The 27,627-nt window shown below is 41.1% G+C and overlaps 1 protein-coding gene across 7 annotated transcripts in view; it reads left to right on the top strand.

The window, feature by feature from the left end:
* Positions 1-27,627, top strand: part of PTPRK (protein tyrosine phosphatase receptor type K) — a 255,773-nt gene that overhangs the window by 173,207 nt on the left and 54,939 nt on the right. For 4 of the 7 annotated variants that reach the window (XM_069974940.1, XM_069974943.1, XM_069974942.1 and 1 more), the window contains exons 13-14: positions 3,167-3,203; positions 21,895-22,033. In XM_069974940.1, the coding sequence (XP_069831041.1) occupies positions 3,167-3,203; positions 21,895-22,033 (176 nt within the window). The remainder of the gene's footprint in view (positions 1-3,166; positions 3,204-21,894; positions 22,034-27,627) is intronic. The other 3 variants (XM_069974941.1, XM_069974946.1, XM_069974945.1) reach the window with 1 other exon arrangement.

Here is a 27,627-nt window from a genome sequence, read left to right as displayed (position 1 = left end):
ACTCATCTGCCTGAAAGATAACTGCATGCTGGGCTTCATTAAGACTCCACGTGCCAGTTTGGCGCTCTCCTTATAGAGAAATATGGCCCCCACAGTGTCATGAGTGTTGTAAAATAGAAATATTTATTCCCAGTGCAGTTTTGGTGACTACATATGCTTTTTTTTGTGTCTTGTTGCTTGCTGGCTCTTGCAAGAATTTGGAGGGGCAGGCACTGGGCTAAATGAATAAAAAGCTGCAAGACTGAGGCCAAAGCTGCTATCTGTGAATGATTTCCTTGTTTAAAGTGAATAAGAGAAAAGCACAGCATGAAGTGCAATAGCACTAGATGCTTTAAAATCCAATTTGAAAATCTTCCTCTAGATAAGTACGGTCCTCCTGGAGATCGCAGCGTCCTTGTTACAGAGTCACCATGCCAGGCGTCTGGGGATTAGTTGAAATTGCTGGGATGTGCAGCAAGATTGATGGCTGGGATCTGTACCTGGATGTTTATAAGCAAATGGAAATTTAAGTTTTTGAGTTTTCTTCCTTCTTGTTTGGGGTCTCGATAGTTTTGGATCTGTGAAATTATTGCTTTGCTACACTCTTCTGTCGGCCTTTTAGTAATAGAGGTCAAATTGCAGATGTAAATGATTATGCAACAGCATGCCGCTATTCAAATAGTTCTCACTAGATGAGGATTTATTGGAAGGCCAAGCACAACTTATTAGTTAATATGGAAAAAAAAAACAACCTGAATGTTTCCAAAATACGCTATTAAAAGCGTTCCCTGTGGGTGAAAAAAGCAAGACACTATTTTGTTGTTTGTATACTGCTTTATTGCTTAAAATGTAATTATTACATATCAGCTACCATACAGTTACTATATAGCTACCTTTCACATGGATTAGAGTTGTGTGCGGGTTATTTCTTCTGAAATCGAGCAGTTCTGCCTTGGACTTCATTCACATTTGTGTATTCAATAAAATTTTAAAGGGAAACTAACAACAAGTTAGGAAAATCGAACCTGCTGTTCACATAGGGCAGGAATCATTGAGGAAGCATTTAGTTTGCTTACCTTTTATTCTCAGCAACGTTTACCTGCAAACTTTAGTTTTATTATTGTTAATTTGGCGGCCTGTCCACCCCCTTCATGAATATTCTTTTGGCACTTTGCAGTGATGAGCTGCTGTGCTGAGATCACTTCAGGGCGCCACCTCAATATTCATGATGAGGGTTAAGATCGGTCCATCGGGGGCTATAACTCCGCCCCCCGTACACCAAACCGCCAAATTAACAATAATAAAACAGAGCATTGTAGGAAATTGCTGGAAGGTAAGAAAACTAGCCCGTCCTAAGGAAACAGAACAGCAGTTAATTATTGTCTCCTGATTTGTACTAATCTAGGAGTAAGAATGTGTAAAATAGAGCCTTAAAGTGTAACTATCATAAAAAATAAAAAATTCTGCTGTGTCCTAGGGACATTTCATAAGGTGTATCAGTGGATGTTCAGGTGCTGAGACCCCTGACGATCGCTAAAATGAAGGGGAAGATGCACCTAGCAGCATGCACTCTGCTGCTTCATCTCCACTAAGACTGCTAATATGAGTAGTCTATGGAATTATAATGGGAGCCTATGGAACTTCCAGCAATTCTGTATAATGGGAAGGCTCCCATTATAATGTAGAGGGCTCATGTTAGCAGTTTATACAGAGAAGAAAAAGCAGAGAGCATGCTGCTTCAAGCGTCTGCCCCTTCATTCTTGCATTCTGGTAGTGTCACCTGGACCCCCACCGATACACACTTGTGACATGTCGCTATGACAAGTCAGAAGTTATTTTTAAAGTAATAGTTACACATTAAGCCTTTCTTCCCCGTTCTGTGCATAGTTAGTAAATACAGACTATGTGCTAAGCAGCAGAGTAAGGAGCAGCCACGTGGCTGTGGTGCTTTACCAAGAAGATATAAGATGATTCGGAACTCCCAGTATCATAACGAATGGTGGTGCCGGAAGTGCAGTAATTCCGGTCCATAGCACATGTTTGGTGCAGGGACATTAATCTTGAAACATGAAAATAAGGCTTTAGGGTGCCTTCACACCTACCGGATCCACAGCGGATCTCACTCCTGCGGATTCTAAGCGAGAACCGCTGCGGATCCGGTATCCATTCACCCCTATGATAGCACATATTCGCAGCAGGATTGACATCCCACTGTGAATATGTGCTTTCACTCCCTGGTGCCCGCATCCCCCCATCCCGGCCACATCCCCCCCATCAGCCCACCCCCAGCCCGCCGCCGCCCGAATCACGGCGCCGAGAGCATACATTACCTGCTCAGCGGCGCGGCTGCAGTGAAGCTCCCGGCTCCTGTCTGATCTGAGCGGGACCGAAGCCGGCAGCCTCACTCCAGCCGCGCCGCCGAGCAGGTACTGTATGCTCTCGACGGCGGGTTGGGCTGATGGGGGGATGTGGCCGGGATGGGGGGATTCGGGGCTGCGGGCACCAGGGAGTTAAAGCACATATTCACAGCCGGATGTCAATCCCGCTGCAAATATGTGCTATCATAGGGGTGAATGGTATCGGATCCGCAGCGGTTCTCGCTTCAAATCCGCAGAAGTGAGATCCGCTGTGGATCCGGTAGGTGTGAAGGCACCCTTAGGCCGTATACGGAACACGGATGTGGAATGTTTGTAAAGGAGTCCTTCCCCTGCCCGGGCAGTATCTGTGATAATATGCTGGGAGCAGAGAAACTGTATGGCTATGCGCCGCATTGTAATGAAGCAGTCCTGTGGCTCTGTTATTACAGCGCGGTGCATATTCATACAGGTCCCCTGCTCTCTGCATCATATCAGAGATGCTGCCTGTGCAGGGGGACTCCGTTACAGACCTTCCACATCCATGTTCTGTGCGAAACACGGAACTTGTATGTGTGTCCTTACTGTATACCTCATTCAAAACTTTGCATGCTGTGGATCACCAGATGGAGTTAGAAAGTACATGCGTACAGGCTGTTTGTATGCAGATATAGAGGTATTTAGCCCCTCTTTTCACTTATACCACTGCTGATAAATGTATAACAAGTCTAATAAACACCTTAAATGTCTTTAATAAGAATGCATGTTTAAATGCTAAATTACCATTCCTTGCCTATGGAAACTCAGTGACGCTTTCTTTTATTTTCCATTAGGAAACGAAGACTCAGTGTGTACGAATTGCAACCAAAGGTGAGGATATATTTGTCTGCTTGTAAGCAGCTGTATTTGGTGTTTTGCAGTCTGTTTTGCAGTATGTAAGCAGTTAAATGCTTTACCAGCTGATGTGTCCTGACTTTGATGGTCTCATGCTTGTTTTAGACGCGCCATTCCTATTGCGAGGGAAACTAAACTTTGGAGAAATGATAAATTTATCTCTGAAATGTATGCTCTGCAGGGTCTTGTTTCTGGGAACAGCTGGAGAATTAGTAAAACGCCGGCTGGCAACGTTACTTACAGATAAGATCTTGCTTGTTTAGAAGTTCCTGCGTTACGCCAAGAAAAATTCCTTTTCGGGGTTTATATACTTTTTTTGTGAAAAAAAAATTGTTTTGTAAAATGTATCTCTGCTTTTAAAATTCGACTTTTTGCCCCTGAAATCATACAGAGGTTTGTCTCACGGCTGTAATTTTCTTTCTTCTTACATAGAAATCCATCTCACAGCTAGTCTACAAGCAGAGCAGTCATTTCAGAACAATACATCAGGGCTATTACAGGCCACACTTGGACAGCTCAACAGCATGGGCCACATGACTGCTTGTGTATCACTGAACAAGAGTTCTTTGTATCATTTTTCCTTTCTCTTTTTCAACATAAGCACGTCACTCCAAAACCTACAGTTGTGGTTCCAAATTCATAGTTGATTTTAAAGAAATCAACAGAGGTTGTGATTAAAAGCAGTTTTGCAATATGTACCCCCCCCCCCCCCATGTTTTAATCAACATTATACATATGGCCACTAGGTGTCTCCTTTCAATGTGCATGTGTACAGCTGCTGCGCGTCCACATTCAGAAGCAAAGAATCCTGGGGGTGCTCGCATTGAATGTTCGGCTCTCCTGTCACACAGCCTCAAAACCTCTGTAACCACACAGTGACTGAATTGTTGCATTACAAACAGCATTGTCTCCTGGTAAGCATGCAGAGTTGATAATATAATTGCCCTCATCTGATATAAAACCTGCATATAATGTACAGGTACCTTGTGTGAATACACAAAGGACTGTGATTTCCTGTGTTTGGTCCAAATAGACCAAATATCGGCACAGGGGGTGCATGGACCACAGACTGCCCTATGTATAATGTATAGAAAACTTACAAAAATAAGCAAGAATATTGCAAAACTGCTTACGTTCACAACCTCTGTTTTCTTAAAAAAAATGTGTATTTTTTTTGCAACAGGTACACTAAAGAAAAAAAAATCTTAGTTTCTTCCACTTTCACTGTTTACAAATGATACAGCGAGCACTGTCTTGGAGCCACAACATCATCTACGGAATCACTGTTGAGTAGGGAACACCAGGCATGAAGAGAATTTTCTTGCACGTATTTTTTATTTATTTATTATCCATGCAGCGTATAAAGGTGTGTTCAGGCGATAAAGACCCTTCTTCAGGCAAAAAGTCAGTTTGAGTAATAAGGATAACCAGGCCTAGAAAGTGAATTATATAACTGTTACATAGTTGTTATGCCACCTGCTGTTCTTTGAATTCGGTTTCAGAATATCAACCTAATGTGTTTAATGCCAGTGAGAAAACCACTTCTGGTTAACTACTACTTCCTCCTGTGTACATGAAAATCAAGGCTTTCTGACTGAGCTACTGAGCATATTTAAAGGGGTTATCCAAGATTAGAGGCAAAAACAGCTTCACCCCTGTCCTCAGGTTGTATGTGGTATTACATTTTGGCTTCATTCACTTCAATGGAACTGAGATTCAAAAGCCACACCCAAGGACAAAAGTGGTGCTGGTTCTGGAAGAAAGTGGCCATGGTTATCTACTTAAAGAAGTCCGGTGAAATTTTTTTATTAGTATTATATTGCCTCCCCAAAGTAATACAAATCAACAATATACAGTGGTGCCTTGGATTACGAGCATAATTCGTTCCGGGACTGTGCTTTTAATCCAAATCCACTCTTAAACCAAAGCAAGTTTTCCCATTAGAAATCACTGAAATGCAGACAATTGGTTCCACACCCCAAAAATAGGGAATTTATATTCTGAATAACATGTAAAACAAATGAAACAAACATTTAAAAACAGCTGAATATGTCCCATTATAAGTTACTGTACAGTATGGAAATCAGCATGTGGTGTATAATATATTATAGAGTAAGTGCAGAAACCTGAAAAAAAAGCCGCAATTTGTAGATACACAATGGAACTGCAGATGCCCATAATGCAGGAGCGTAGTACAACAGGCTCGAATAGAGAAGGAGGGCTGCTGTTAGAGGTCTGTGTGGTTACATGAGAGCAATGGGAAAGGGGGTATTTTCAGCATGGACCAATCAGAGCTGACAGAGACTGCAGGGAGCATGAAGGAATGAGCAGGGCAGATGTGGGCACATACATGCAGCGCTCTCTGTCCGGGGAGAGAGGGGTTACAGCTATGAAGAGATTACCTCCACAGTCCTGTCCCCTGATGTAAGCCCCAGCCTGAAGTGGATCTGCTATGATTTGGAAGGTGAATGAGACTTCCTGGGTCAGAGTACAGTGCTGTAGACCCCGCTATGCAGACCATGCACCTCCCCCACTCCCCTTCCCACCCAGTACAGGGAGCTCTTAAACCAAAACAATGCTCTTAAACCAAGTCACAATTTTGAAAAACTGTGAGCTCTTAAACCAAAACGCTGTTAAACCAAGTTACTCTTAAACCAAGGTACCACTGTACACTTAATATGGGAAATGCACAGTGCTTTTTCCCTACACTTACTACTGCATGAAGGCTTCACTTCCTGAATAAAATAGTGATATCACGACCCAACTCCCAGAGCTGTACGGGCTGTGGCTGCTGAATCCTATAGACATCTATTATGTGTCCGAGCCGCAATTAATTTTTTTTTTTGTGTTTTTTTCTTGCACCCTCGCAAAATTGTGTGCCGTTTGGATAGGCACATAGAAGCCGATGGTACATTAACTTGTTCGTAATTGCCGATCTGCAATTATGGACAAATTTTGCAGGTGTGTGAATGACTAGTATTTGTCAGACAACCCAAAAATACTAAATTAGATTTGAACAGTAATCTTCCCCACCCTTCAAATTATTCTTCAGCGCCCTATTTGATGGTTCTTTGCACATTGCCCACCCTTAACAAGTGCCAATAACTTATGGAGAGAGCTGATTGGTGCTAACTCCCTACCACCACCACTCTTTTTTTGCAATGATCGTAAGGGGCCTGTGGTGATTGTATTACAAGCGGGTTTGCTGCTAACACACAATATCAGGATGTGAGCAGCAATGAACTTTTTATCCGTTATGTGATCGCGGAGCATGTTTATGCTGGGCAGTGACCAGGAATGAACATTTGTGTGAATGATCATTTGGGTGATTATCCGACCCTGTAAAAAGCCCTTAAGCCGCCTCCTTATCTACAATAAAGCCATTATCTTTAAATCCATCCTCTGCCTTCTAATGATAATAAGATGATTGTTCCTGGTGGGGAATATAGTAAGTGCTGTGCAGAGTATTGGTGTAGGAAATGGAGGGGAGACTTTTTTAACATATATAATGTCTAGCGATACATCCATGAATGACAATTGTTAATAGATATTAGATTTGGGAAGCCTCTATCCATATCCCTATTAGTGCCTTTAGACATGTTAGAGTAGATTTCATTTCAATGGCCAGTTTGTATTGCTACATTTTCCCTGCAGTTGCCGTGAGCGGAAACATGTGGCTGCTTATGGCTTTCCCCGATGGGAACAGTGGATCAGCGGGGTGGGAGAAGCCATGCCAGCTGCTTCTTACGAAGAGGATGTCTTCATGACCACTTTCCATCTGTCTGTACAATTATAGGGATTGTTTTCTATCACTCTAACACTAATCCATGTGCTGTAATACACAGGGGCAGTACTTCAGTGGGAACATTCACTTGGAAAATCAGTCTTATTATCTTATTATCTATGTCCCATCACTGTTCAATGTCCTGTTGGGGGGAAAATACCTGTTCACCGGTATGATGAGCGATCGTGGATAAAGAGCCTTTTACACAGGTCAATTTCCGGCAACCAGTGTTTCTAGAGACCCCCCAGTGGCTGATCGTCCCAAGGAGCGAAAAATGCCTGATCTTCAGCTCATGGCATATTTAGAGCAAGCATTAAAATTTGTTATTGTCCACACATCTCCTTGTGCAGAAACTAAATGTGCATCTGATAGCAAGGAAAACTGACAGCATGGATATGCAGATATCCGTGCTGTCAGTTTTTAGATCACAAGCAGTGCATGGTAAGCATGCATTGCCTGGCAGAGCAGATATACAGTATGCATATCCGTCCTGTCAGTTTCCATGACTGCACAGACAATACAAGTATTGTTCATGCAGCCCAGCAGCTCAATTTCTTGTGCTGTGTAAAGGCACTGCAAACGAGTCTCACACGCAAATCTTTATATGCAAAATGACCCTCAATCATCTTTTATGTATTCAAGACACTCAAATAACAGACTATAACGTCAAATGACTTGACACATGTGGACAACTCAAGAACTTTTTCAAGAGGAGACAAAAATCCCTTTTATGAATATACTAAAGTTTTATACCATGAAAGTTATTAGATAATAATCACCATCATTTATGGTATGTGTTTCCTTTAAAAAAAAAAAAATGCTAAATATGAATCTAGCTATTTTTTTTTCATGTGTAGATGTTTTACAAAAGTTTGTCACTCACCTACTTCTATATACACTTTTCAGACTGTCTAGTCTAAATTGGTGCTGAAGAACATTCTTCAAAAGCCGAGTGCTTTACTATAGCGAGCATTTAATTAGGGCTGAGTGCACCGACGCCTTTTATCTACCTGTGGTTTAGGGCTACACATATGCAAAGAACATCGCTTCATTTCAGCTCTTCGAATGAAAATTATCCCCTTGATTGGGCAGGTAGTCTAAATATTTTATACTACTTTTAACTGTTTTATGCACTTTCAGACCCCTTTAAAAACCTGCACAGATTTTGCTGTATAGGAAAAATATTATGCTGCCTTTTTGTTATACAGATTCATCATTTTGTCTCCTGACACATAAATGCAGCTTTTTCTTCAGTAGTGTATAATGTGAATCTTCGCTTATTTTTTTAAGTGTTTTTATTTATTTTATTCTTTTTTGAGTTGTACATATAAGTGAGTGTAGTTCCAGACAAAATGTTCCTATAGGGGCCATTTACACGTCCCCAAAAGACTGTCCGTGCTCGGACAATATTCTGTAGGCCTCACACTGTGTCCCGTTTGGTGGTCAGCCTTTCTTCCAGTGCCAGTATTTTGAAGAAAAACTACTTTTATTGATGCGGTGGTGTGGGGAGTCGATCTGGCGTGGCCTAGAGCATCTGTGCCTTACACCTTGACGCTCCTGTACTGATACAGCTGCATGTTTTCCAGGCAAACAAAAGGCTTTTACTATTAAAATATTTCCTTTATTGTCAATTTAAAATAACAATAAAATATATCATGTGTCAAGAGGTTCACAATGATGTACTGCAAGCACACCATCAGATTGACCATATAACAGCTCAATTACTAGAGTCTCAACATCAATTGTTACTTACATACATATTGGGAGTGTAAGCAGAGCCTCCTAAATAGGATTTAACAGAATTGTGTTTACCTATTTACCATACAATAATGTATTCTATAACAGCAATGACTCTCCCATGGCAGTGTGATGGCGTTCACGTTTCTCGTAGCCAACGCAAAACATGCAGATCAGCGTTTACTTACCCCACTCATTGGGTCATCTAGAATAGCTTTTAGGCTATTTTACCACATTTTTTTTAACCTCATTTTGGTCAGTTGTGTTTTTTTTTTTTTTAAATCAGAATTGGAACTGACAGAGGAAAATCATAAAAGATTAGCATTTTTTTGTGTTGTGGACCATTTCTGCAGCTGTTAAGAAATGGTGGCAAAAAGAGGCTCAAAAAGTAGTATATAGGCTTAGGGCCTATTGCCAAGCTCTCTGTACAAGCCCTTTTTCTGATGAACAGGACTCGTGTTAGGAACTTGCTGGACGCTTGACTGTTCCCTCGGAAACTCTACTGCCAAGCTTGAGCTGCATCTACGCTGCACAAATCTTCGCTAAATGGTTGGAAAACAAATTTTGGACATGAAATTTAAAAAATTCTGAAACAGTTATAAATCTCTTACCTGGTGTTTTTTAGATTCGTTGACAAAGCCTGAGTTCTGCTATTAGACCATATAATTTCTTTTTATGCTTTTTAAGTATTCGTAAATGGATGAGTGAATTTACAGTAGAAATGAAGCAAATCACTCCGTTCCTATCTACATTCTGCTCCTCAGGCTGCAGGTATTGGTCTGGTCTGCTTTGTGCCGCTCCTCCCCGGGTGCTGGGAAAAAATGGATCCATTCTAGGGAAACTGGATCCAGATAGGAATGCAAATGTGATTTTCTTCATTCCTACTGTAAATTTGGCTCATCTATAATCCTGATTTCTATATCGTTAATTTTTTATTCTGTTTTTGATGTTTTACAGTTCAGTAAAAGACAGCGATCAGATATTGAACTGCCTTTAAGTCAGACAGAAGAGATGCAAATTGCACAGAGTCCTTTAGCTGATCTCTAACCCTTCCGGTAGCTGGTGTCGCTCATTATTAATCAAGATAGCGCCTGGGTCAGGAACTCTTTTTAACATTTAATAGATCCTTTATCATTAAAATAATTTCTCATAAAAGATTGCAGGAATTCATCTTTATCTTGTTACCATAGGAATAATGAGTAGGTTGATATTTAATTACCCTTCTTACCTTTTAATAGTGTACAGAGTTATCACCTTCACTAGGGAGAAATACCAGCTAGCCTTTTATTATGGCTTCTAGTAATGGACCTGCTGACATTTCTGGCTGGTTTAAGACACACTTGTCATATAAAGTAGTTGAGAAGTCTTTCAAGGGTCATTTTGGCAGTAAGCCATCCTACACCTTCTACGTAGGGATTGGAGATGTGCACATCTCGAGCCTGCTTGAGTCCGATCATTCAGCGTTTAAATACCGGTGGGTGAAGAAGCTGGATGCAGCCCATGGATGTATCAATGTTTCCCTGGACTCCTTAGGACTGCATCCAACTACTTAAGCCACAGGTAATCAGATTCCGAATGATCGGACTTGCTCATCTCTAGTAGGGTTCTATACTGTATATTTATAAGGATAACGTAGTGCAGTGCCTTAAGCCATGCTATTTTATTTACTAATGCTTGGAATTGGCATAAAATCCTTTGCTGTAGTACATTTGTATCTTGTGTCATGGTGCTTATTATACTTGCATACCTCCTGCTGCGTCAATTGCTCTGCAGGGATAGTATAATGTGAAAAAATAATCCAGGAGTTTTAAATCACATCTGATAATGTCTTTCTGGGGAGGAAAATCTTGTCTCCATAGCTGTCCTGCTAATGCCAGTGCGGTGCTTCCTGCTGAGAGAATATTTCAAAGCAGTGGTCCTTGGCAAGTGCTATTAACTAAATCACCACTAAAACAAGATCGGCTCTTCTGCTGACTACCATGTTTATAATGTCTTATAATCACACATTTAACTCTGTCCTTGCTGGCCAGTATTAAATTGTATCTTCAATAGATCTGGTTTATTACATTCTTATAAACAGCTTTGTGTGTGCGTTATGTTAACATCCAGTATTATAATAGTGTTGCAGCCATCTCTGGTCCGGTCACTGTTATAGCAGTACATGCCGTAGGAAAACAGCAGCAATATACAGGGTGTTTCAGAAAGATGGAGCCAATTTCAATGCATATTTATAAGTATATTTCATAATGACGACCCATTACATAGAACTTCATTAACTGTTTAATGGGCTATCAAGTTTTGGTAACCATTTTTTAAATGCTATATGGGCCATCCATCTGCTGTATGGACAACATTGAAACAATAGAAGAATTTGATGTCTCTCACAGCGGCCCAGTATACTGAGGTCACCGCTGCCTAGATTCTGTTGTGGAGGCAATCCGCAAAAGAAGGGTCCGTGGAGTCTCAATTACGAGTCTCAAAACACGGGAATAGCCAGATATCACTCCAGGGGAGGGAAGCCTATTGCCAATGGGCAATCTGGCTATTCCCGTTTTTTGAGACTCTTAATTGAGACTCCACGGACCCTTCTTTGGCATATTTAAATTTATAGGGGGCAATGCATCAGTGGAGACTCTTCAGTGAGTGATTTTTTTTGTCGCTGGTCTCCCTGAGCTCAGCGATTGCTGTGTTTTGTTGGTCTATTTTTCATTACCCCTGTTAGCCAGAATCCTACTCCACACTGACGAGGGGCAACTACCCCGAAACGATCGTCTGTGGATGGATGCCTGCCTTGGTAAACCCTTGTCATGTCGCAATACTCGCCACAGAGTTAGACTTTGACGTAAAAGGGGCCCTGGTATTTCCCTATTTATGTTCCAATACTCGCAACCGAGTGGGACTTAAGGGGCTATGTATCATGGTGGTTTTGGTGATCTCCCCACTGGGAGTCACCCCCTTGGCAATAGGCTTCCCTCCCCTGGAGGGATATCTGGCTATTCCCGTGTTTTGAGACTCGTAATTGAGACTCCACTGACCCTTCTTTTGCATATTTAAATTTATAGGGGGCAATGCATCAGTGGAGACTCTTCAGTGAGTACTCCATTTGATTTTTTTTGTCGCTGGTCTCCCTGAGCTCAGCGATTGCTGTGTTTTGTACGGAGGCAATCCAGATTAGTGGTTAATAGTGGCACAAAAACACTGCCTTTGATGTATCCCATAAAACAACATTGCAGGGTTTAAAGAGAAAATCATGCTGGCAGCTCTAACAACGGTGCCATATAGCCTCTAGCACTCTTTCCAACCAAATAAGTTATAGCATTTCTGATGCTGTGGCACAACGCTGTATCAAAAGTGGCCCACCATCCAGTTTATAATTAAAGGGGTACTCCAACAAAAAACTAAAAATAAAGTCAACTAGTGTCATAAAGTTATACAGATTTTGTAAATAACTTCTGTTTAAAAATCTTAAGCCTTTAAGTACTTATTAGCTGCTATATGTCCTGCAGGAAGTTGTGTATTCTTCCCAGTCTTATACAGTGCTCTCTGCTGCCACCTCTGTCCAAGACAAGAAAATCTCCCCTGCTCTGGATAATTCCTGACAAGGACAGAGGTGACGGAGAGCACGGTGTCAGACTTGAAGGAATACACCACTTCCTGCAGGACATGTGTTTGGACACCCAGAATAATAACTTTAGGGGGCAGAGTTAGTAAACATCTCTATTTTTATTTAATATTTTTGACCTTTTTCCTACTGTTTTATAGTTTCTTTACAATTCATATTATGACTGTTAAAGACATAGTATTATTAATGCTATAAGATCAAATGTGTTGCTATATTGAAATGAGTCCAGCACTTTTGCAAGTGGTCAGATTTTCTTCTGTAATGTTTGAATTAGGGAATGTGTGTAGTGGTAATCATATTGCAGATAGTGCTTTCATTATACAATGCTTTTCTGTCTAATTAAAGAAAATGTGTCCGTGCTGAAGACGCTGTACTTAGTACTCATCTGTTACAATCTCCAGTCAGAGTGGATACTGTATAAGAACAAGAGACTTAAAGCGACTCTGTACGCACAATCTGACCCCCCCCCCCCCCCCCCCCCCCCCCCCAAACCACTTGTACCTTCGGATAACTGCTTTTAATCCAAGATCTGTCCTGGGGTCCGTTTGGCAGGTGATGTAGTTATTGTCCTAAAAAACAACTTTTAAACTTGCAGGGCTTAGATTCTGTATGCATTGGGCTGACACACCCTCTCTGTGCCTCCTCCCCGCCCTCCATCATTATGAATGGCACTGGAACATTTTCTCCTGTCTAAACATTGCACGGGTGCCTTAACAATCCAGCCCATATGCCGTGCTCACACAGCTGATGAATAGGAGACAATCTGCTAATGATGAGGAGGGCGGGGAGAAGGGACAGAGAGGTTGTGCCAGCCTAATGCATACGCATTCTAACCCCCGACCTTTGGGCACGGGGCTGCCAGTTTAGAAGTTGTTTTTTAGGACAATAACTGCATCACCAGCCGAACGGACCGCAGGACAGATCTTGGATTAAAAGCAGCGATCCAAAGGTACAAGCGTTTGGTTTTTTTTTTTTGGTGGGGTGGTCAGATTGTGGGTACAGAGTCGCTTTAATGCTGTTGATTGAATATACGTGCTAGCAGCTAACCAAAGCATAGCTTTGCATCTGGATTGTTTTCTCTTAAAGGGGTACCCTGGAAAAAAAAATAATACTTGATGGCAGAAAGTTATACAGACTGTTAAATTACTTTTATTTAAAATTAAAAAAAAAAAACTCAAACCTACTTTTAAGCTGCTGCTTTTACTGGCCAGGACTTTTTGTATTTAGGCTGCATTCACACATCCCATGTTCTGTCCATGAAACACAGACGACACGGACCTTGAATGCAAGTGCTGGACTGTTTCCCTGGACAGCATGTTCTGCCGGCGGAAAGGCGCGCGGACATACTGTGGAATTCCGCGGAGTTTATCCGCCAGAATTCCTCAGTATGAACCCACCCTATGGCGGTATCCAACTTCCTTTGCTGCCAGGAGTCAATTGCTGAGCGTTTAAGTTTAGAGAACTTTGCCGTACCCAAAAATTGAATCCTATGAAAGCATTAACACTTAGAGATGAGCAAACCTCGAACACATTCAGGTTCATCCAAACTGGCAGAGCATTTGATTACCTGATTACCCTAGGGAGTCATGAAGAGTCATACTTTAGTAGATAACAATTTGTCCAAGTCCATAGATTAATACTAAATAAATGCATAGTATGTGAAATAGTTATATATTGTTGTAGTTGGCCAAGATCGTAGTAGAGAATAATATCATGTCCCATTGTCACTGTATCATGGCACATCTTCGTAAAAAAAAAAAAAAATTCTTGCGTCACAGTCCAGGAAATTGAAGGGCCACAGTGCAGTAAATAGCCATATGGTATGTACAGTGTGTATTCTAGTTATAACTTTCAACATATAACTTTATAAAACATTTATATAATAGTATAATAGAGAAGAAAAGGTCTCTTTGAAGCACAGAAATGTAACTTTATTCTAGGATGACGCAACCCACATTACTTTACGTTCCTGCATACAGTTGAGTCTCTTACCCCTTCTGTTCCTCCTATCAGGACAGTGCAATGTTTAAACCTTTGATGCTCCTAATGCCATCCGTATGTCACTCTAAAATCCCTCCAAATCTGTAAAAATGAGAATCAAGATGATAGTTTGTGAGCTCAGGATGATGAGCAAAGCTTTGAGCTGCTTGAGCAGATAAAGATTTGTCAGTTGGATCCCTAATACTGCTAAACCCCTAGCATTGTGCACAGTGTTTTTTTCCCCAATACATCCTATTATGTCTGTCTGTTGCTATTCATTTTACAAAGAAAAGAAAGTCCTACTTTTTACGTTAAAAGCATATAGGCAGCATCTGTGCCTGTGCCCATAGCACTCTCCTTCTGTGCCGCAATCAGCAGAGCTTTTCTTGGATTTACGCTTCGGGGTACAATAGACAACTGGAGTCACTTCTAGTGATGCTTATTCTAATGTTCAGCCGCATCAGTTCTTCAAGATGTGCTATATTTCTAAATGTTCTTTGATTAGGACAAATAAAACCGTTCCATCGAGATATAATTTGAGGTCTTCGAAAATGAAAAGATACCTGAGGTCAAAGTCTAGCATGCTAAAACACATCAGGTTTCTGTCATATTGGTATTATTACGGACCACTTACAGCTATAGTTTTCTCCCTATAGGGACCCATCGAGTTGGTGGTTATAAAACAGTTTGCAAAGCATTAGGGGTTTTCTTAGTAGCTAGAAATTTTGTTAAGTAATGCTGCGTTTAAACGGAGTGATAATTCGCCCAATCGAACGATTCCAAAGTAACGATGTGTTTTTTATAACGATCAGCGTTTAGACAGAATTCTGTATTGTTTGGAAAAATCATTATTGCGATCGATCGTTTTAAGATCGCCTAAGCCCATCTCACACACAGGGTGAATCGGTGAAATACTGTTTACACAAAGCGATCTGAGACTTTTTAGCTAACAACCAAAGACGATTTGAGAACTTGTTGAAAGATCTAAATAAACAATTTATTGCTCGTCGCTTGATCGTTCTCTGTGTTTACAAGAGCCGATTATCGCTCAAATGCAATTATCGCCAAAATTTGAATTATAGTCGTTCCTTGTAAACGCACCATAATGTTTCAAAATTAACCTATGGAGCTTCAGATCCTCAGCACTTGCCCTGCAGACCGAATGTGAAAAGTGTCATGATGATGGATGATGATGATGATGATTGATGGTGGATGGTGGATGATGATGGATGAATTGATGATGGATGGATGAATTGATGATGATGGATGATGATGATGGATGATGATGATGATGATGGATGGATGATGATGGATGGATGATGATGGATGGATGATGATGGATGGATGATGATGGATGGATGATGATGAATCATTGTAATGTGGCTCAGTAGGGATAAGCCGCCAGGAAATTTTCTTACTTTTAGGTTGCGTTCACACTACGTATATTTCAGTCAATATATTTCATTCATGGTTTTGGTTGCAATACTGACTGAAATATACGTAGTGTGAACGCAGCCTTAGGGTGCATTCACACGTACAGGATCTACAGCAGATTTGATGCTGTGTTCAGTTATTTAGATCAAATCTGCTGCAATACGGTGTGTGTGAAGCTACCCTTAAAGGGGTTATCCAGCGCTGCAAAAACATGGCCACTTCCCGCCCCCCTCTCTTGTCTCCAGTTCAGGTGTGGTTTGCCATTAAGCTCCATTTACTTCAGTGGAACTGAGTTTCAAACCCCACCCAATCTGGAGACAAGAGAGGGGTAAAAGTGGCCATGTTTTTGTAGCACTGGACAACCCCTTTAAGGCTTGTTTACACACAGCAAAGACCCCTCAGCTATGTATAAATCCACAGGACTAAAACCATTTATTGTTGATGAAGAACTATTAGCGGTGTCTATAAATTACAGTATGCATCATTTACAATACATACACTCATATGATTAAAGCGTACGTGTCACAAAAATGTCAGGGGTTGTGATCGCAAGCAGTTTTGCAATACACTTGCTTTATTTTTGTTTACTATATCTAAATCAACGCTATACATATGGACAGACTCCATGCTCCTCTGTGCCAATATTTGGTCTTTTCTCTGTTCAAAAAAGAGAAAAGACCAAACACAAGAAGTCCCAGACCTTTGCACACTCACACAAGGAAAGACACCTGTTCATCATGCAGGTTGTATATCACTTGAGGGATATTAACTTTAAATTAGATAATTATATTAAAGCGAAAATCTTTTTTCCCCAAATCAACTGGTTTCAGAAAGTTACATAGATTTGAAATTTACTTCTATTTAAAAATAAAAATATAAAGTCTTTCCATACTTATCAGCTGCTGTATGTCCTGCAGGAAGTGTGGTTTTTTTTCCCAGTCTGACACAGTGCTCTCTGCTGCCACCTCTGTCTGCGTCAGGAACAGTGCAGAGCAGGAAAGGTTTTCTATGGGAATTCGTTGCTGCTCCAGACAGTTCCTGTCTGGGACAGAGATGTCAGCAGAGAGCACTGTGTGAGACTGAAAAGAAAACATTTCCTGCAGGACCTACAGCAGCTGAGAGGCATGGGAAGACATGAGATTTTTAAATAGAAGTAAATTACAAATCTATATAACTTTCTGAAACCAGTTGATTTGAAAGAAAAAGATTTTCTCTGGACAACCCCTTTAACTTTTGTCTAATTATATTATCAGCTCTGCATCATTACCAGGAGACAATGCACTTTGTCACAATTCAGTCAGCATAATGTCACTGTGTGGTTACAGAGTTATAGTTATAGAATGGCATTGTACATCCGATGACCATTTGATACTGAACGAGTTTGAGTGGTATAAAAGACATGTAAATGTATAACTGTTGATGTTTTCTACATTTACACTGGACACGTATTGTTATGAATTGCCTAAATCCTCTGACTCTGTAATGACTGTGTGTAAATGGGCTTAAGTGCTCTTTACCAACTCACTAATTGCTGGATAATTGTTTTCTTGCATCACTTTTCCTGGGAGGAAACTGTAATATGGGTGGGAGGGGGGCTATGTTGGATTAGTATAGAAAGTTTAAGGATTGTATGCTGAAAAAGAATGAAATGAATGTAAAAATGATGGCTAATTGGGCATAAGCATTCCTCCGGGGCATAATAGCGAATATGCAGTGTTCACCACATTGTTTGCAGCGGCAGTTCTTGTAAATGGCTTTTAATATACATGTAACCAACCCTTTTGATCTCCATCAGTACACCCATAACAGGTACTACTATTTTTCATATCTAGGACATAAGCTGGCAGACTGTTAAAGGGGTAATCTGATGCCAATTTTATTTTATTTTTTTACATTAACAAGAGAGAGAACATTGAAGATTTTTATATAGAAGTACTCTACTAATCTGTATAGTCTTCCTCTACTTATCAGCTGCTATATGGACTGCAGGAAGTGGTTTATTCTTTTCAATCTGACACAGTGCTCTCTGCTGCCACCCCTGTCCGTGATAGGAATTGTCTGGAGCAGTAGAGGTTTTCTAGTCAATTCTCTTTTAATTGAAACAAATATTTTTACCATATAAACACAGAATACAACAAGGCGGAAAAAAGGCCGCATGGCCCACAATACAGGCGAAAATATAACCAGAGCACTGAATAAACATTTCCTAGACAGGTAGAGTCAGTACAAAAAATAATGCTCGGGGCCGAGTGCAAAGAAGTGGGCTTGCGGGCAAAAAGGTAGGGCAACAGGGGGGGCAGGGGACACTGGGGGGGGGAATAGGGGAGGGTAGTAGAGGTTTTCTATGGGGATTTGCTGCTGTTTTGGACAGTTCCTGACATGGACAGAGGTGGCAGCCGAGAGCCCCGTGTCAGACTGCAAAGACTATACCACTTGCTTCAGGACATACAGCATCTGATAAGTACTGGAAGGCTTGAGATTTTTGACTAGAAGTAAAGTTCAAATCTGTATAACTTTCTAAAACCAGTTGATTTGAAAGAAAAAGATGTTTGCCTTTTTAAGCTGTCAATTTGATGCAGAGCAGGAATCCTGTTTTCATGTCACTGGTCTGCCCTGCTGAAGGAACGAAACCTTAAACTTTTTTTCTCTGCATTCTGATTTTGTTAAAACTAGCAAGATTTGGTAATATAAGCCCTCTGTGCCCCTATCCTGATAATGTACTTGGTAGAAAGCCTCTCATTTTAACCCACTGCTACCTTATCATTTCTGTCAAAAATGGAAGGTTTTCAATCTCTCTTCCGCTGCCTGTCCATGTCAGGGACAGAGATCCTCCTGAGCAGCTCTGCCTCATCTCCTCTCCTTGCTGCTGGAGGACTGTGTATGAGCGAGGCTGTGGCACCCTCCTACTCTGATGTTCAGGCAGGCACATGGTGTATGACAGCGGCTTCTCTCTGACCCCTGAATACACCCCTTCACCGATAACTGCTCCAGGCAGCTGCCACTAGTACCAGCAGGTTTGAAGCCACCTGGGTAGTTGTGTGTGGAGGGAGAGTTAACTGATTAACCCTTTCTTTACTGAGTGTTGTTTATTGATACAAAACACCTTACCCACCTTATTTTTGGGTTGTGGAGCGAATTTTACATCTAATATTCAATTATTTCAAATATATACTAATGTACTAAGCCATCAGGCTGTTGGCAATCTGTACCTCCACCAGATCTACACTCTCCCAGCCTCCTCTCTTGTTCTGCTGTGTATAGGTGCCAGAAGTTATCAAGAAACCTCAGTCTGTAACTGCATCTTTGGAAGTGACTTACAACTGGCTGCCTGCAGCCTAATCTGAGAAACAGATGGGCCTGTAGATAAACTATCTCAAATGAAATATGCCTGCTAAGAATTCTGGAAGATTTTACTGACTTTCTAATCTTTGCGTACTTTACACTGAATTATACTAGCTTTCAGTATAGCTTTATCAATAGGCTGCAGAATCGGGAGCTATTGAATTCTAGATTAAAAGAAATGTGCTATTAATGGCTGAACCAATAAAGATTTGATATCGATTTTTTTTATCGAGTTGTTTTTTGGCACTTTATTTGTATTCTAATATCAATGCCTCTAAAGGCCAAAAGCTTCATAGGCAGGCTCTGCAAACGTGTTCATTTAATTTTTCTTCAGTTTTTTTTCTTCCTCCTTCCCTCGCTTGGTATTGTAAACTGGGAAGGTGAACCAGTGAGTCAGGGTTTTTGTATTGTGCCAAACAAGAAAACTGCAGGGCTGAAAACCCGGGAGGGAGCAGGTTGTACTGACAGAGCACTACATATTAAACCAGCAGTGATGATGGATTCTTGGCGCTTTGAAGCAGAGCCTGTGTTGTATAATTCCCTCTGTTTTGCTCAGATTCATTGCAGCGGAGCTTCACTTAGTAATAGAGACAGTGTATGTTTGTGTCTTAGACTTTAGGCACTGTTATTGTAAGTTAGGTTTCTGTGCTGATCTGTCTGACTCTGCGTGATTCTTTAAAATCTGTATTCATATTTTTACATCCCGGAATAGAGAGTAGTATGTCTGAAACAAACCTATCATGGTGAGCAGTATGTGTCCGTAAATTATTAACCTACAGCTGTCAGTAAACTGTAGTAAATATACCAACAAGGTCTTGTGGACTTAGGGATAGTGACGAGCGAACATCGGAAAAATTTCCTAGTTCGGTCACATGGCCGAACACAAACACTCAGCATTCAACTCCTGGTGTCTGGAGAAATTGGATGATGCCCTGGGGCTGCCAGGAAAACATGTGCAATGGCTATGTACAGTGCAATGGACTATGGCTGTATCCATGTTTTCAATGAATCCCATGGGCAGCATCTAGTTTCTCTAGACACCAGGAGTTAAATACTGAGTGTTTATGATTGGCCCTGCGACTGAACCAGGACATTTTTCCTATGTTCACTCATCACTACTTAGGGGTCATTCACATCCTCACAATACCGTCTCCATAAGCACAATATTCTGCGGAAGGTACCTCAGTCCATTTAGTATGATGCTGGGCTACTGTACTGTGACACAGCATGCATTTAAACAGTTTCAGAGCTCCCGGCATCATAATGAAGGCTTATGCCGGTAGTTCCAGTCTGCAGAATACCGTCAGTGCATAGAAAATATTTTGCAGACATGTAAATGGCTCCTAAGAATGACCACTGTACCAATGTTCAGATGATGGCAAGTGTGCCACCAAGTTTCATGGCCTCTTTTAAAACTGTTGGTAGAGGGTACAATGTGGACAATGGCACTTGCAACAGTTACCGTCTGTATCTGCTGATTAGGCAGGACAATTACGTCTACAAATTTCTGTTTTGTCTATTATGTGACGGTCTGTTCATAAAGGTATCCGCTAATGACTGTCCGTAGCGATCACGCTCCTGTCACTGTCAGGATGTCTGCAATGTGATTGCAGGGATCCCAATGGTTTTCCCTGACTGTCAGAGGTCTCTTACTTACCTCAGTGCAGTCGGCTCTGCAAATTTAAATCACCTCTTTTGCTGTTTTATATCTAAAGTACACAAAAATAAACCTATTATATATTGTAGCGTGCATAATTGTCCGATTATAATATAACTATAGTGTTTCTGTATGGTGAACGGCATGAATGAAGAAAAAACCTGACCGGGATCATGTTAACCATGCCTATATCTCTATGTAAACGTACAGTAGTCAGACATAGTTTGATAAACTTCCTCAGCCACACAGCTTTAGCCTTTTACCGCTGGGGTACCACTACCAGGACACTGCAACTGGCTGTGACACATTTTGAACTTGGTTATTTAGGTCTAATGTTTGTTTGTTCAGATATATATTACAGTATGTATAATGTCTAATGGGCCGGATCTGCACCTGAATTAATATAGTACTCCCTTTATTAAATCATTAAGGTTTATACAGTCCCTTATTGATGTTAGCACACTTTGGCTTTAATTCCTGTCCATAATATCATAGAATCTTGTATAAGGCAACATCCAAAAGCCTAGACAAACAGTGTTTAGCCCCTGTAATTCATATTTTGTTCTCCATTGATGATGTCATGTGGTCAGGGGCATATGTTGAGACAAACTTAAAAAAATATATTCTGCAAAACAATGTTTAACTTGCAGTTTGATTTACTTAAATGTAAAAATGTAAGTTCAAAGGAAACCCATCACCATGAAAATGCTACCTAAGCTATCAGTATCATGTTATAGAGCAGAAAGAGCTGAGCAGATTGATGTATATCTTTATGGGAAAAGATTTAGTATAACTTGTAATTTATTGATTGAAATCTCTGATGCTTCCATGGTAAAGAGTCCAGTCCATTGAGTGACACCGCCCACTGGACTCCTCAACACAGAATGAGCAGGGATTTCAATCAACATGTTACAAGTTATACTGAATCTTTTCCCACAAAGATATATATCAATCTGCTCAGCTCTTCCTGCTCTATAACATGATGGCAATAGATTAGATAGCATCATCTTGGTAACAGGTTCCCTTTAAATTTAAAAGTAGAAGTGGTTTGTATTTTTCCTATATGTGACATACCTTCTTTTTTTAATACTATTATTTGGTTTTGTTTTAGCAGCTGCAACTGAGGAACCTGAAGTGATCCCTGATCCAGCCAAGCAAACTGATCAGGTTGTAAAAATAGCTGGAATTAGCGCTGGGATACTGGTATTCATCCTGCTCCTACTTCTTGTGGTTTTAATTGTTAAAAAAAGGTAAGTACTAGAAATTATCTTTTTATGTTTGCTGTTTATAGCGATCGTCTGTTCAGTCTGCAGTGGCCAATGCAAGGATGTTTATGTGCAGAAGGGCCATTAGAACTAGTGTGTATCACTGACCTGTTAAGATGAAAGGGTATGGGTGAAATGCGGTAGATGAAGCCCTGGCCACTCATTAATCTGGGAGACAGATCTCTGCATTCATAGTTTAAGTGGCCTACAGTAAGTGCAACACATTGCCCACCTTGGAATTATGAGTAACCATGTCACAGTATTATATGCTGCACTGTACAAGAATACTTTTTTACCAAAACATTTATTTACTGGTCACTTGACGGGGAACTCCAGCTATTTTTTTTATTTTTATTTTAAATCAACTGGTACCAGAAAGTCATACAGATTTGTAAATTACTTCTATTTAAAAATCTCCAGTCTGCCAGTACTGATCAGCTGCTGTATGTCATGCAGGAAGTGGTGTATTTTTTCTAGTCTGCAAAAGAGGAGCCCGTGGAGCCTCATTGAAGAGTCTCAAAACACAGGACTAGCCAGATATCCCTCCGGGAAGCTCCTGTTGGGAAACCGCCAAATCCACCATATTAAGTGGCCCTATAAGTCAGTGTAATGACAAGGGATAAACCAAGGCTAGGTAACCATCCACATACAGCTGTTTCTGGGTGTTGCCCCTCATCAGTGTGGAGCAGGATTCTGGCTAGGTGGGAGCAATGCCTAGTAGAGCCATAAGAGAAACAGATTGCTGAACTCAGGGAGACCAGCCAAATGACAAGACTACCGGCTGCTAGCGAAAGCGCTCATTGCAGTGAAGTCCTAGGTGCATTGCCCCCTGGGAAACATGAATATGCAAAAGAGGAGTCCGTGGAGCCTCATTGAAGAGTCTCAATACACAGGACTAGCCAGATATCCCTCCGGGAAGGACCGGTGGTTTCCCAACAGGAGCTGCCCCTTGGCTGGGTCCTTCCCGGAGGGATATCTGGCTAGTCTGTGTTTTGAGACTCTTCAATGAGGCTCCACGGACTCCTCTCTTGCATATTCATGTTTCCCAGGGGGCAATGCACCTAGGACTTCACTGCATTGAGCGCTTTCACTATCAGCCGGCAGTGTTGTCGTTTGGCTGGTGTCCCTGAGTTCAGCAATCTGTTTCTCTTATGGCTCTACTAGGCATTGCTCCCACCTAGCCAGAATCCTGCTCCACACTGATGAGGGGCAACACCCAGAAACAGGTGTATGTGGATGGTTACCTAGCCTTGGTTTATCCCTTGTCATTACACTGACTTATAGGGCCACTTAATATGGTGGATTTGGTGGTTTCCCAACAGGAGCTGCCCCTTGGCTGGGTCCTTCCCGGAGGGATATCTGGCTAGTCCTGTGTTTTGAGACTCTTCAATGAGGCTCCACGGACTCCCATTTTGCATATTCATGTTTCCCAGGGGCAATGCACCTAGGACTTCACTGCATTGAGCGCTTTCGCTAGCAGCCGGCAGTGTTGTCATTTTTTCTAGTCTGACACAGTGCTCTCTGTTGCCACTTCTGTCCATGTCAGAGCAGGAAAGGTTTTCTATGGTAATTTTGCTGCTGCTCTGGACTTTTCCTGACATGGACAGAGGTGGCAGCAGACACCTACATATGCCACAGCTCCATAAAAGACTAAATATCTTTCTATAACCTCATGTACCATGGTCTACTAAACAACTTATATTTCTTTTATCTCTAATACATTTTTTTTTATTTAGAAAACACATTTTAAAGGGTTACGGAATCCTAACATGCTGATAAATTCTAACAGGGGACATTGCAAAAGAGGTACGCCTGCTCCAGTGCCCCCTAATGAATACTGAGCCGCCCCTGCAGAAGTTGTCATTGCAGTGGGGGGGCTCAGTATTTATCATAGGGCATTGCTAGAGGAGCAGCTGGACAGCCCCAGTGCACTAAATGAGCTTATTAGCATAACCGTAATAGCCTAATAACAGAGCACCATAATAGAGGTACTTTGTGCTGCTTTGCACTGTCCCCCTTTAAATTGTGTCGACATGGATACACTGCGGAAAATCTGCAGCGTTTCCTCAAAGAAAACATGTCGCATGTTTGGCATTTTACACAGAAAGGCTTCAGATTTCTCTTGTGAATTTTCTGCGACCGATCCACCCTTGTGAACCTACCCTAAGTAGATTTCCTATTGCGTTAGACAAAGTCACTTTATCCTGATCTGTCTCCTCTGTTTCTGTCTACATACATATAGTTTATAGTGGGGAGAATGGACCAAATGATGTATGTTACACACTAGCTTTCTCAGGATTGTGTCTTTTATGGGATTTCTCTAATGTCAAAAGCTGAAAATGCATGGTGTATGTAAACACCATACAGTTTGCCAAAAAAAAAAAAAAAAAAATCTGGTCACCGTTCCCGTTTGTAGACCCCAAAGCTATGATGGCTGCCTGCTAGAGAACGATGGCGCCCCCCTCTGTTCCTTTTAAATATTTGTCAGATTTGGATAAAATGGTTAACAATGAATGTTTATAAAATGAATACCTGCAAAAGTTTTTTTTTTTTTTTTTTTGCACAGTCTTAGAAACTTTAGTTCCCCTATTTGGTTATACAACAAGTACTGTTTTATTCACAAGATTATATTGTACATATTGTGGCCGATCATTTTATCTCTAACTCAATCCCCCACCCCCCAAACGTGTATAACGGCAGTACAGAGTAAGTTTAAAGTTTCAGTTGTCTCCTTTTTGCTTGGAGGAAAATATAGATAAAACAGCACCACCTTGTGGCATTCTGTTGTAGTGCAGGCACTAAACTTATGACTGATCACTAATTATGTGGCAGATTATCCTGCATATAAATGAACTTTATTGATAACATTTCATTTTTTTTTTTATATCTGCTTTCCCTTATCCTAATTTGTAAAGTATGACAAAATATTAAGTAACTGTGTCTTTAACCAATATGACTTGAGCCTTAGCCGAGAACCTCAATGTAATTGTGGATGTATGTTGCCATGTATGTTCTCTTTTTTCTGATTGGACTGATTAATTATTGCCTCTTTACTGTTATCCCCTGGAGATATGTTACATGGCGAAGGAACTTCTGCATTAGAAGCATTAGGTATGCTCCCGGTGTTGTGTGCAAGCCAGCTACCCATGTGCTTCATGTATTCATTTTATAGTTGTTTCTTTTGAACAATTTTTGTTGTTTACACTTGTAGTAATGTTGTATTTATAGAAAAAAAACTGAGCTGAATTTTCTAGAATGCCTTAAAGTGTACTTCTTGCCTAAGTATACATAGGTAAAAAGCTGCACTTTAAAGTCTATAGAATCTATAGACTGACCACATGTACATGCAGGTCAATCATTCAGCTCTAGTCCTGTAGTGCAGTAACTGCGGTTCACCTGTCATTCATACATATTTCATTTACTTAGCAGCATTCTATCATTTACGGTGATACCAGACTTGCTTGTTTGGCACCCATTTAGGGGCTGAAACACTGTACTTTTTTAGGGATTTGGTAAATGGAAACAAATAATATGCATATCCCATATATGTGTATTTATTGTCCTGTTTCTATGCCAACATACATATAAGGTAGTCTGACGGTGCTTAAAGGGGTTGGCCAATTAATAGTAAAATTGCTCAGTGTACAGCATTAGTAAGTGTACTCACAGCCCTTACTGACAGAGGCTCCCTATGTACCTCATAGAGCTAATATCAGACTCCCCTCCTCCAGGCTGTGCTGCCCTGCTCTGTGGTGTTTTGGTCCATAAGATTGCTGACATAGAGGAGCATGTGACCAGGCCCCGTCCCCCAGTGTCCACCACTGAGCCTGTATATGTCTATGGAGAACACAGTGGACAGGGCATGGTCACATGCTCCTCCTTGTCAGCCATTTTGTGGACTGAAACAAAACAGAGCAGGGCAGCCCAGCCTGGTGAAGTGGAGTCTAATTTTAGCTCTATGAGGTACAGAGGGAGCTGCTGTCAGTATATACATTGAGGACACTTACTAATACTTTGTACTGACCTATTTTACTATAAAGTGGCCAACCCCTTTAATAAATTTAAAAAAATTGAATTTTCAACAGGTTCCCTAAAGTATGAAATTAACAGGTTGTGGTCGCAAGCAGTTTTGCAATATAATTGCTTTATTCATAGCTTTTTTTTGTTTGTTTTTTTATTTAAATCAATGCTATTCATATAGCCAAACTGTGGTCCTTGCTCCCTTCGTGCTGATATATCGCCATTGGTCTGTTTTTGTTTGTTTATTTTGAATAGAGAAAACCCAGGAAGTCCCAGTCCTTTGTGCACTCACACAAGGAAAGGTACTTGTTCATCATGCAGGTTGTATATCAACTGAGGGCAATAAAAAAATAAATAAAAAAAATATATATAATGCTCTGTTATGTAATGGTTCAGTCAGTATAATGTCACTGTGTGGTTACAGAGGTTTTGATGTTGTGTGACAGGAGAGCTGACCATACCATGCAAGCACCCCCAGGATTGTCTGTTAATGGCCTATTCCACGGGCCGACGGAGAGGGGCAAATGAGCACTGTCAGCGCTCATTTGCTCTTCATTCCCTGCTCGCTGCCACCGCTATTCCACGCGGCTGCAGCAAGCTGATGAGTGCAGGTGGGGCTACGGGGAGCTGCGGGGGGGCTGCCCGGGTGATCACTAGATCGTCCGGGCAGCTCATAAGGAATAGGTATATCAGTCATTTGTTTTTCAACATGTTGAAAAACAAACAACTGCAACGATCAGCTGACATGAACGATGTCGGCTGATTGTTGCCTTCTATTCTATGGGACAATTATCGGTTGTAACAGTCAATGATAATTGTTCCGTGAATGTGCAGCAGCTGTACACATACACAGTGAAGGCTTGACCCGCTCCATGAGCGCTCAGGAATAGCAGTGAATAAATACTAAGGCGTGTCTGTAAAGGTGGAAAGGACTGGAACGTGCTATGTTTGGTCTCTTTTTGGTCTTTTTTTTCTGTTTAAAAAAGAAAAAAATAGCACGTGGGGGCATAGACCACAGTTTGACAGAAAGGGAGACACCTAGTGGGGCCATAGGTATAACGTTGATTTAAATATAGAAAGCTTCACTCTAGAAGTTTCTGCATGACATCTGTGCTCAGGACACTAAATATGCCACCTATGTGCATATATATATTTACTTTAAAGGGAATCTGTCACCATGAAAACACTTGTTCAGCCTTCTAATATAGTGTAGAGCAGCAGTAGTAGCTGAACAGGTTGTTGGTCACTGCAAGTTCACATCTGAAACTACTGTAATAATGTGATGTATGTTGGAAAACCATCAGCTCAGTATGAGGCTGTATACAGGCTTGTATCTGTTGTTTTTAGTGGACTGAATATATTCTAATATTGACTACATTCAGTTAATTTCTGAAGATATGCACTTATTTTGCAAGGCTCAAAAATTCTGGTGTATGCTGTATGAGTGGAATTTGCTCATCTCTCATGCCGGTCTGACAGCCATAAGATCTGTCTGATTCTTAGGAGGTATACACCTTTTGGAAAAATGTGACACTGCTGCCGTTGTCCCACATGTTAGC

The sequence above is a fragment of the Dendropsophus ebraccatus genome, chromosome 6, assembly GCF_027789765.1.
Source record: "Dendropsophus ebraccatus isolate aDenEbr1 chromosome 6, aDenEbr1.pat, whole genome shotgun sequence".
Classification (NCBI taxonomy): domain Eukaryota; kingdom Metazoa; phylum Chordata; class Amphibia; order Anura; family Hylidae; genus Dendropsophus; species Dendropsophus ebraccatus.
Note: the sequence above shows the minus strand (reverse complement) of the source record. Positions and strands in the feature narration are given on the sequence as shown.